The sequence below is a fragment of the Miscanthus floridulus genome, chromosome 17, assembly GCF_019320115.1.
Source record: "Miscanthus floridulus cultivar M001 chromosome 17, ASM1932011v1, whole genome shotgun sequence".
NCBI classification, from domain to species: domain Eukaryota; kingdom Viridiplantae; phylum Streptophyta; class Magnoliopsida; order Poales; family Poaceae; genus Miscanthus; species Miscanthus floridulus.
The window spans coordinates 103,760,435-103,770,887 of record NC_089596.1 but is presented as its reverse complement, the minus strand read 5'-3'; the positions used below and the strand labels follow the sequence as shown (position 1 = coordinate 103,770,887).

General features: G+C 42.5%; 1 protein-coding gene across 1 annotated transcript; it reads right to left on the bottom strand.

Moving 5' to 3' along the window:
* Positions 1-1,536: 1,536 nt before the first annotated feature.
* Positions 1,537-6,858, bottom strand: LOC136516733 (mitogen-activated protein kinase 17-like). The gene is made up of 11 exons (XM_066510214.1): positions 6,363-6,858; positions 4,981-5,380; positions 4,758-4,885; positions 4,611-4,670; positions 3,894-4,043; positions 3,342-3,497; positions 3,032-3,169; positions 2,869-2,948; positions 2,640-2,741; positions 2,042-2,213; positions 1,537-1,892 (listed from the first exon to the last, which is right to left on the bottom strand). The coding sequence occupies exons 1-11, from the start codon at positions 6,657-6,659 to the stop codon at positions 1,818-1,820; spliced, it is 1,758 nt and encodes a 585-aa protein (XP_066366311.1). The 5' UTR covers positions 6,660-6,858; the 3' UTR covers positions 1,537-1,817.
* Positions 6,859-10,453: the final 3,595 nt, after the last annotated feature.

The window sequence follows — 10,453 nt, the reverse complement described above, 5'->3', positions numbered from 1 at the left end:
CCATTTGCTCGCCCTCGCTCCTCTCCCTCTCGCTCTGCTCGAGAGCGTAGGCACCGAGCGCCGTGGCCGTCCACCCAGCTTCCACGACCGTCGCTCGCTCCTGTGCCTCCGAGCGCCTTCCTCTATGCAACCTCCGTCCAAACCGACCACCACATCGGCTTCTTCACCCCACGTCGCAGCTTGCACACCTCTTCGCTGGCCTCAACCGTCCCGTTGAGCTCCACGCGCGCTGCCGTCAACATCTACGTGTCGTCGCTGAGTTCTGCGTGCGTTGCCGCTGGCGAGCCGTGTGTTGCCGGTGAGCTCCGCACCGCCGATGAGCTCCGCACTAGCGACCTCTGTGGCATCGAGCTTCGTGCTAGCATCGAGCTCTGCGTCGATGAGCCTCGATTCGCCCAAGCAAAGAAGATGTTGCGCTGAAAAGCGCATGTTGCGAGCGTATGTTTCAAGTGTTTCAGGTGTTTCATATGCATGTTGCAAGTGTTTCATGTGAATTTTGCAAAAGTAGATCGAGATGTTGCATATGTTGTAATGGTTATACACGTATGTTGCAAGCGTCTGTTCCAAATGTTTCAGCTGTTTTCAGATGTATGTTACACGTGTGTTTATCTGGGTATTGCATATGTTTCACACTTATGTTGCAAATATTTCATCCAAATGTTGCATATGTTTCACATATATGTTGTAATTGTTTCATCTAGATGTTGCATATGTTTTGCAATGGCTACACGTGTTTTTCCTCGTGTTTCGGACATATGTTGCAAGTGTTTCAACTGTTTCGGACGTACATTGCTAATGTTTTCTCTAGATGCTGCAAAAGTAGATCTGGTGTTGCACATGTTGCAATGGGACCCATATGCAGCAGCCGCTTGCTGCAACTGCTAGGCCCGCGTGGGTGTGGAGGGGCACAAGCGGCAGGCGCGGGATACGGAGCAATGTGGGTCCCCACGTGAAGCAGGCGTAGGCGTGCGGGCGGGCACAACAGCATGCCTACATGAAGCTGGCGTGGACGTTCGGACGCTAGCCTTTTCAAAACTTTTATGATGTACACGGTGAAAACTTTGGGCCTTTCCAAAACTTTTAAGATGTACACGGTGAAAACTTTGGACATGTTGGGAACAGCCGGCTGTGGCGGTGGTTTAGCATTATCCACTGATCGGCTATTTATTCAGTTTTTAGGTGGCATTAATTGAAATAACTAATTTTCATTGTGACTATTATATTAAACACTAAAGGTTGAATAGCATTCTTTGTCGCTTTTGAAATCGGTTTTGGTCAGTTTTAAGCTACCCCTATGTTCCAAATTATAAATCATTTTGCCTTTTCTAGATATATATGGTTTTTACTATGTATATCTAGACATAATAATATATCTAAGTGCAAAAGCAAAAAGCTACGTATCTAAAAAAAAAAACTAAAAACATCTTATAATTTAGAATGGACTGGTTAATGTTTCATCAAAACTGAAATTTTCCATAACCAATTTCACAAAATTAACTGAATACCTAGGCCTACTTGATGGGGGAAAATCAAATATGTATCAGCTGCAGCTGAAGATTCACTTCCAACTGAAAATTTACAGGATATGGTGATGGCTCCACAGAGGAAAACACGAGGAGCCATTCAGTCAGACATAGGTTGTATGCAGTCACGAACTAAAAAATACGTGAGAAAATTTACATCACAACAGATTTACTGGCATAATAAGAATTTGTGGTCTCATTGGCTATAGACCTTTGTCGTAGGCCCATCCTCAACTTGAGAACCTAACGTGCCATACTACGAGCTATTCATTGCTCCAGTGAACTTGAGAAAAATCAGGTTTTCAGTTGAGGGATTTTCTTCGTCACATCATCGACTGTTTCATCCACGCTCTCCAAAACAGATTCCTCCTGGAAAAGTACAGATTAAATTAAAATATCAGTTCACTACATCAAAGAAGGAAGCAAGTATACTGGCAATCTTAGCCCAAAAGAAAATATGGATAAGCCTGTATTCTAATGATGAAGAAATTATGAACTGATGTGGTTGCTGTACTTACATCTTTGACATGCTTTGGTTTTTCACCTATACACTTGGAAGCACTGATGCTTTCACTCTTCAGCAAACTTCTCGCACTCAAGACTGGTTGGCTGATGCCATCCGTCACTGAGGCATGCTCTAGCTTATCACCTGCATTGCCATCTCCATGTTTATTGCCAATTACTCTTTCCCTGAGATAAGATACACAGATTATTAGTTAAGTACTTACTCCTGTTTAGGTTTCTCCTAAGTCAAATCTTTTAGCTTTGACCATCAATATTTCAAATTTTATTTTATATAGACTAACAATATAGGTTTTAACTATTTTATGTAAAAATTCATAATACAAGTAGATTTTAACTACTATGATAACAGGGACCTTAATGGAATTGTGCTTAAGGTCTCTCTTTTGTTTATTCAATCAAACCTACTGTATCTATGCAAGCTCTACATAAATAACCAATTGAACCTCCCTGACTGCGTAAAATTTCTCAAAAAAGAAGATAAGTGAACAACTAAGGAGGGCCAAAAGATGACAGAAAAATAGGACCCACGCGCTAGAGACACAAAAAATTTCGCATGGTTAAGGAAAAGAAAGTGTCAGTGTTGATAAGAACCTTGGCAAAGAAACATTCTGTCGCAGCTGTGGACTGGGTTTTTCACCCTTGGCAGTGCCTTCTTCCAAATGAGCAAATTGGCGCCTAAAGCGATCCACCCCACTGTCATGCACAGACATCAGAGTTATACTCCCAATAAACCCTGAACCAGTCATATATAACTAGGCAACTACTATACTCAGCGAAGAGTTTAGCACGCGTGTTTGTTAAACAAAAAAGTGGACCCCACCTTGGATACATGAAGGTCATCTGGCTGTGATCTCCTCCACGTAGGTATTCTTCTAGCATTTGAGGATGGTACTCCAAAATCTAAAGAGAGGTAACAAGAGTTAGGAAAGTAATGAAAGAAGCAGCTCTACAATGATGTGAAGAATATAATTGAGCAATAGTACCTCTCGGTAAATTAATTCTCGGACATCATCTTTGGCCAGTTTCCGCTTCTCAAACTCAAATTCAAGTTTTGAGATAGGTTGTGCTAGGGGTTCACGTTCATTATTTGCTAATCCATTAAAGTATGGATCTGTCAGGGCCTGTAATAAAATTTACATGGATTAGTATTTGGAGGAACAACTTATCCAACATTTCAAAGGTGAAATATTTTTAGATAAAGGGGGTAATCTCTGCCTTCTGCACCAACCAGGGATGCGTAAAAGATGAAATTTATCTTTATGGTGGACAAAAATTGGACTCAACTAGACCTACCTCAGCAGCACTTGGCCGTTCCTTGGGATCAAAAGCAAGAAGACGTTCAAGCAAATGGAGAGCCATAGGATCTATCCCTGGAAACTTTTTAGTAAAGGGAACCCGAGGCTTTTTCCTCATATTGCTCATGTATCGTCGAGCTTTTTCATTCCTTATCTGCAATGATTCGATGGTTTAGTGTAGGACACATGATTTTGTGTCATCCATCAGTTGGCATTTCGTTTCCAACATAATCTAGAGGAATAGCAAAAGACTGTTGCTATTGAATATTTATGTCAATTGGTACAGAACTTTGTACTTTCTGGTAACTAAACATTGAAGCACTTGTTTAAAGAGGCATAGTGAAATAGTCCTCAAAAGAAAGGACAATAAATATAAATGAACAATTGGTAAGTTAGTAACTGTGCACTACCAATGAAAGACTGAGCATTTTATACAAGTTCTGTACCTAAAAATCTGAAATAGAGTAATGCCTGGAATACAGAAAATTAAGCTCAACATAAGTATGGAAGAAATCAGATGCAAGGTCTCACTAGTAACGAGTGAGCATACCTTGGAGATAGACTCTGCTGAAGGTGTACCAAGTAGATCAGTCATAAGATCCAACTGATGCACAACATTCTTCCCTGGAAAGAGTGGCTTCCCTGTGAGCAATTCAGCAAATATACACCCTACGCTCCAAATATCAATGGCAGGAGTGTACTGCAAAAGTCAATGCCAGATTCAGAACCTCGCGATTCTATAAAATTTGTAAAACAAGCAGAGACATCAATTCCACACCATGTACACATTGTTCAAGTAATAAACAGCCAGCTCTGCAGCATTAAATCTGCATGTAAAACACGCCTCTATGTTCAATATTCACATTTTTTTAATGAAAGGGGCATTGAGAAGCGGAGTGGAGGGGGATTTTTTTTTCCTTTGGAAATTGCTGGGAAGAAAAACATGCATATTATAATTAAATGTTGTCAAAAGAAAGGACACCACAATATATAGAATAAAACATCTGAACCAGATGCCTTGCAAAAGTAGTAGAAACTCTAAAAATAAAAGGATAAATGCTGTTGCACACAGGGAAGTTAGCCGATATAAACACAGTTGGTTAAAATCCGGAACTCAAAGTTATGCTTAAGGGTAACCTCAAAAACAGATGATAATCTGGAACTAGTATCGCTATATTGGATCCGAACTTATCAAACTAATGTAATAATTTCGGGGGAAAATACATTGATATGTTGATCGCAAAATGAAGCTAAGGTGAAACACCACCTTTGAAAAAAAGGAGCCACATAATTCCGGAGCTCGATACCATCTAGTGGCCACGTAATCCTACAGCAAAAGATGCTACATCATAAGAAAATCAAGTTTTGACTGTTCAACAAATATAATTTTGCTCAACAATATGAAAATGGCTACCGTCCAGAATATGGCTGATGGGGTGTCATTGAATGAAACGCGGGCAAGGCCAAAATCACAAATCTTCAGCTTGCAGTCAGCATTGGCTAGAATGTTCTTGGGCTTAAGATCCCGATGGAAGACACTTGCTGCAAAACCAAGACTTATAGAACAAGCATAGAAACCAAAGCTCACAAGAACTAACAAACTATTAACAAGTTCCCTCAATGTGGAGTCTAACAACCTGCATGAATGTACTTCATCCCACGGAGCAGCTGGTACAAGAAGAACTGGTGATGCTCTGCTGTGAGATCATCATTTGCTTTTATTACTTGATGGAGATCCGACTCCATCAACTCAAAGATCACATAGATATCCCTAAATTCCCTCCTCGAAGGAGGGAGCATAATGTGCTTGATCTCAACTAAGTCTGGGTGACGCAGCAACCGGAGCAACTTGATCTCCCTAAGGATGCGAGTTGCATCGGAGACATGATCAAAGACATCAACGATCTTCTTGATAGCCACACGCTCACCAGTCTGGGTGTCGACGGCAGCAGCCACAACACCATAGCTCCCTTTGCCAATGACTTCACTGACCTGATACCGGCTTGCTTCACCATACTCGGTGAAGAATTCAGACTCCTGAAAGTGAGCAAAAGAGTTCAACTTACGAATTCTGAATAGTGTGAACTGTCAACATTCTAATAGACAACACAACATCTTCAAAAGAAATAGACAAGACAACATGCGCAGATCAGACATGAACATACAGGGATTTAGTTTGCATTAGAGGGTAACAGTCAACACTGAAGATTATTGTCCCCAAATCAACGATAAGCTGGAAAACAACAGTACCTCATGAAAAGTCAACAAGGAACACTGCAACTTCCCAAACTACTGTTGAAGTTGACCAATTCAGTTTTAAATGACAGGGACAAGAAAAAGGACACGGAGCAGTGGAAGCGCAGGGCCCCATGAATCTTCCAAAGGCAGTACCGCAGGTTGTACGATTCTTTCCATAAAGCGCAAGCCGTTTCCTTAAACTGCCACGCGTTTTGGATTTGAAAGGACTCGAACAAAGACAGCTAGCGTGATGTAGTACCAATATAACCCCGTTACCGAAGCATCATTCGGATGCCCCGTTAAGCGCACCATCTCTGAACCCAACTATGCAGATCCAGAGAACCGAACTGTTCGGGTGGCTAGCTGAGCCAGGTGGGCTCGCTGCCGGCGTGAGTTCGAATCCTGGATTCGACTCATGTCTCTCATTGGGATTTATTCCCAAAAATCTACACCTTGCGTGGAGGGACTAGGTCTGATTATGTACGCGTGATGTGTAGGGTGTGTTCGACAGCTGTACCCAGAGGAGAGGCTTAAAAAAAAAAAACTATGTAGATCCAGAAGAACGCGCAAGAACAAGATCATTCGATGAATTCGCCCTGCCCAGCACCACTCCAAAAAAACGGTAACCGCCACCATTCGGAATCTCGTGACGCACCACGAGGGTACAGTGAGCAGCCGCCGTCAGCGGACGGATCCAAACACCACGTCAGAAGCAGATGGGAACAGGGAAGTCGCAAGGATCCAAGAGCGCGATCACGGGGACGCGGTTGAGTTGACCCACCTTTTTGCTCGGATCCATGTGCATGCACCCCTCGGACTCGGACGCGGGCTCGGCGCCCTCGGCGGCGGTCTCTTCTCCGATCTCCCGCTCCTCCTCTTCTTCAACCTCCGTCTCCTCCTCCTCCTCGGCGTGGAACTGGTGCGGGAGCGAGTGGGCGCGGAGGTCTTCGCTGGTGGCGGTGCTGTCGTTGTTGTTAGTGGTGGTGGACGTCAGGTGGAAGGAGGAGGAGGAAGAGGAGGAGACGCGGCGGGAGCGGTGACGGAGCCAGCGGAGGAGGGACCGGGCGCGGCAGCCCATAAACCGCGCGCCCTCGGCATTGAGCGCGCTCCGCGGAAGGGCGTGCGTGCTCCTGGGGACCTGGGGACGCCCGGTTGCCGCGGGGAGCGCGTCGCGGTGGGGAGGGCGGAGAACGTGAGGAGGCGGGGCAGGGCAGGGCAGGGCAGGGCAGCGAGGCCGAGGCCGTGGCGCGCGGGATGGTGTCGAGAGACGAGGGCGGTCGAGGGGGCGTTTGGGGAAGTGGCGGTTCGTGCCGGTTGGAAGTGGGGATGGGCGTGGGGCCCGACGCTGCCAACCAACTGCCCAGGTCCGGTCCTAGTGGGACGGGGGTGGGGAAGCACGAGCACGACGTACATAAACGTCGGCGCAGCAGCCCGATGGGCGATTAGCAAGCGAACTGTTTTCTTTTTCTTTTCTGCTTCGGTTTCTCATGTTCTTTCTTTATATATGGCTCATGAAATCTCTGAAAAATACTCGGTTGAGCTTCTGCAGCGTGAGACTAACCACACTCTATCTATATATCAAGCCCCTCCAAGGCTCCAATAGATCAAAGGTAGGGGATTTTAGGGGGGTATAAGATTTTTAGGATTATGAATTTGGAGCTTTATTAGGAGGAAGGCCGGGGGAGAAAGCCTAAAAGGTAGGGCAGGGATAGAGACGATGGTGCAAGATCACCATAGGCAAAGGCAATGGTTGGGGCGGGAGCGAGGGCTGGGGAAACTTGCTCGGACGAGTTAGAGCGTGAATCTCATTTCTCGTACTGAGATTCTGGATTTTAGATTAAAAAAAAAGGAGTGTTTGAATCTCATTCATACAGGGCGTGATTGGTTGTAGACCAAGCCTTGAGTCAGGATGGCCAGGCTATATAGAACCAAAGATGCTAAGTTGAGTTTGTGCAAGTGGTCGTGTTTGGTTGTCTTTGTTGTTGGTCCAGTACGAGACGGGATTGTGTTTGGTTGCATGCATGCATCAGTTTTTTTTTTGTGTCTAGCGGATGAGTCCCTGCATCCTGGGTGAATCAAGTCATCCTGCACCACGAGGGAAGGAAAAATTCAGAAGACGGAGGCGTGCGGGATGGAGGAGGGTAAACGAATGAAAAGATGCAGGCAAAAGGTACGAGCAGGGCAACCAAACACGGCGCAAATGCACGGAGGGATGCAGGATGCTCTTTCAGATGCCCTGGTTCGGGCAACCAATCACCCACATAGTAATTATTGTCTTTGCATAGTGAAAATCTCTAAATAGTAGATTTGGAGTAGATATTGGATTCTAGAATCTCATTTTAGAATTAATTCAAGTGTTTGGATCGTATTCTCATTTTTCTACCAAATTCTCATTTTTCTCAGGGGATCTAAAATGGGCCTTAGTATAGCATTTAGTGATGATTGGGCACCATGAGAAAGGAAATGGTAGCTAGAGAAGAAAGATGATGGGGTACAATAATGAGGAAGATTCATTGAATGAATGATTGATGAATATCTAAGGATGTCCGTGCCTGGATAGTAGGGGGCAACACCTGAATATACAAACAGACGAACCCCCTTTTCCAGTTTGAAGTGTTTTCTTTAAAATTTATATATACTAACCACTATTATTAACAAAATATGGTTTAAAAGCTTTGCATGTGTTTCTTAAGAAATCTGATTTCTTTTTTTTAGATAATGGAACGGGGTTTCAACCTCTACATCGTTTACAACTATTCAAATACAGCCACGAGCTCTTAGGCTCATATATACCGAAATATATCGGAGAGATAAGATTAAAAAAAAACCAAAGTCTAGATAATTGAATAGAAAGAAAACTAAACTTCAATTCTATTGAGAACGGAACTTCCATCCAAACCTAGCGAAGACCTCCATGATCACCGTCTCCAAAAGTCTACAACCATTTTTCATGTTCTTTCTTGTTTCCTCCTTCCTATGCAGCAACGACCACGTCTGAATCCAATAGGTTGTTCTGAAAATGACCTGTATAAAGGTGTTAGATTTCTTGTTATCGAATACCATATCATTTCTATTCAACCAAATTGCCTAATATAGAGCTGCAACACCCACTAAAATCCCGTTCTTGTGTTTTGATGGAATACCATAAAGCCATGAACCAAACATATGAGTAAAGCTAACGGGAGGTTGAATTCCAAAGGTGATATAAACGGTATTCCAAATAAATCTTGTGAAATAACAATCAAAAAACAAATGTTGTATAGTCTCTAAAGAACTACAGAAGCAACATTTGAGACTGCCTTGCCAATTTCTTTTCCAATATTATCTTTCGTGAGAGTGACACCTTTGTTAAGATACCATTAGAAAATTTTAAATTTTAGTGGTATTTTGATCTTCCAAATTGGGCATTTAGTAGGAGAAATCTGATTTCTAATTGGCAAGAAATTGTTTATGAATCATGTACTTATAGTAAATGGTGTTTTCAGTTCTATATAGCAATAGCCAAATCATGAATATTAGTAAATTTCATCAATCGATGATGTATAGTTTTCGGGAGTGTCACTGAGTCAATATTTGACTATTGTTCTCCCACACATGAACTGTGATCCAATTTTGGTGAAAAAAAGTAGTGGATTATGTGTCATTTTTCTATTGGCTATTGCTCATCAATGATTAGTAAATTATGATGGTTTCACTTCTGCTGCATCGGTACAAAGATAATTTACTGATTTACATGTATATAATATGATGCATGCTCATATGGGTAGATCATCAGAGCCCGTCTTTACTTGGTGCAGCTACTCTAGGTTGGGCTATTTGGTTGAGTAGAAATGTTGTGGTTTTCAAATTTCAATAGAACTACAACTAATTCTTTCATGCAGGCTATTTTCAAGGGTCGGATAAGAAGTTGGTCGCTGCTCTTTAAAGAAGATGAGAGATGTTTTGAAGATGGGATTTAGAAAGTTGGAAGTCACTGTTTTGGAGATTTTTTTATCTTTTTTTTTTGTTTTGGTTGGAGATTTAGCAACAGGATTGGAGCTTAAGCTAGCTTTAGCTTTGTTTTGCACATAACTCTTATGAATATTCGTTCTGTGTAGCCTCAGTACTATTTGGTTGTATCTTGGGCTATATACATTCATGCGTGAATGTAGAGGCTAGATTATTTTTCTTTGTTAAAAAAATTCAGAGCCCGTCTGTACACTGGGCCAATTGTATGTTGTGGACTTGTGGTGTATATTTAGAGTCTACTTCAAAGCAAGGTCTCAAAATTCTCACTGAAAGACGATGATTGACAGATAGATTGAGAACCAAGTCATGAAACAAGAGTGTAGTCCGTGAAGTTCTGAAATATGTGTGGTTGATGTCTCAAAACGGCAAGACTGTTGCAATACTCGTTAGCATATGATCTATCAAATTTTGCTGTTTTACCTACTTGATTTCCTGCATGTTTACTGCATGTCTTTCTTTGGACACAGCAATACAGTTGCTATTATTGCATATTTTTTTTATGCTTACTATGTCTTCAAGGTTGGTACCATGGATTGGTACAATAAAGACAACTGATCAAATAATTCATGATTAGCTACTCTGCACAGAATGCAATTTGCAACTGGCAAAAGCGGACTAAGCGCGCCTACCGTGCTAGTAGCTCTTATCGGTGAGCAGCTCAGTTTATCCAACAAAATAATCTTCCAGTACAGTAATCTTAATTTAAACGAATTACAGAGGTAAATAGAGCAGTCAACTAGGTCAGTTATTCCAATTTTCTGCGGACAAAAAATCAGTCTTAGTTTTCCAGCGTATACAGTAGAACAAGCAACGGGACCCCTGCCAATCGCAAAAAAAATCCAATATTGTTTTGGATGAAATAAA

Bases quoted from the DNA above. Each gene is read 5' to 3' on its own strand.
- LOC136516733 (XM_066510214.1), bottom strand. From the start codon at position 6,659: ATGGGCTGCCGCGCCCGGTCCCTCCTCCGCTGGCTCCGTCACCGCTCC. The intron at 5,381-6,362 runs GTGGGTCAACTC...GCTCACTTTCAG, and splicing joins ACATGGATCCGAGCAAAAAG to GAGTCTGAATTCTTCACCGA. The intron at 4,671-4,757 runs GTAGCCATTTTC...CTTTTGCTGTAG, and splicing joins CATCAGCCATATTCTGGACG to GATTACGTGGCCACTAGATG.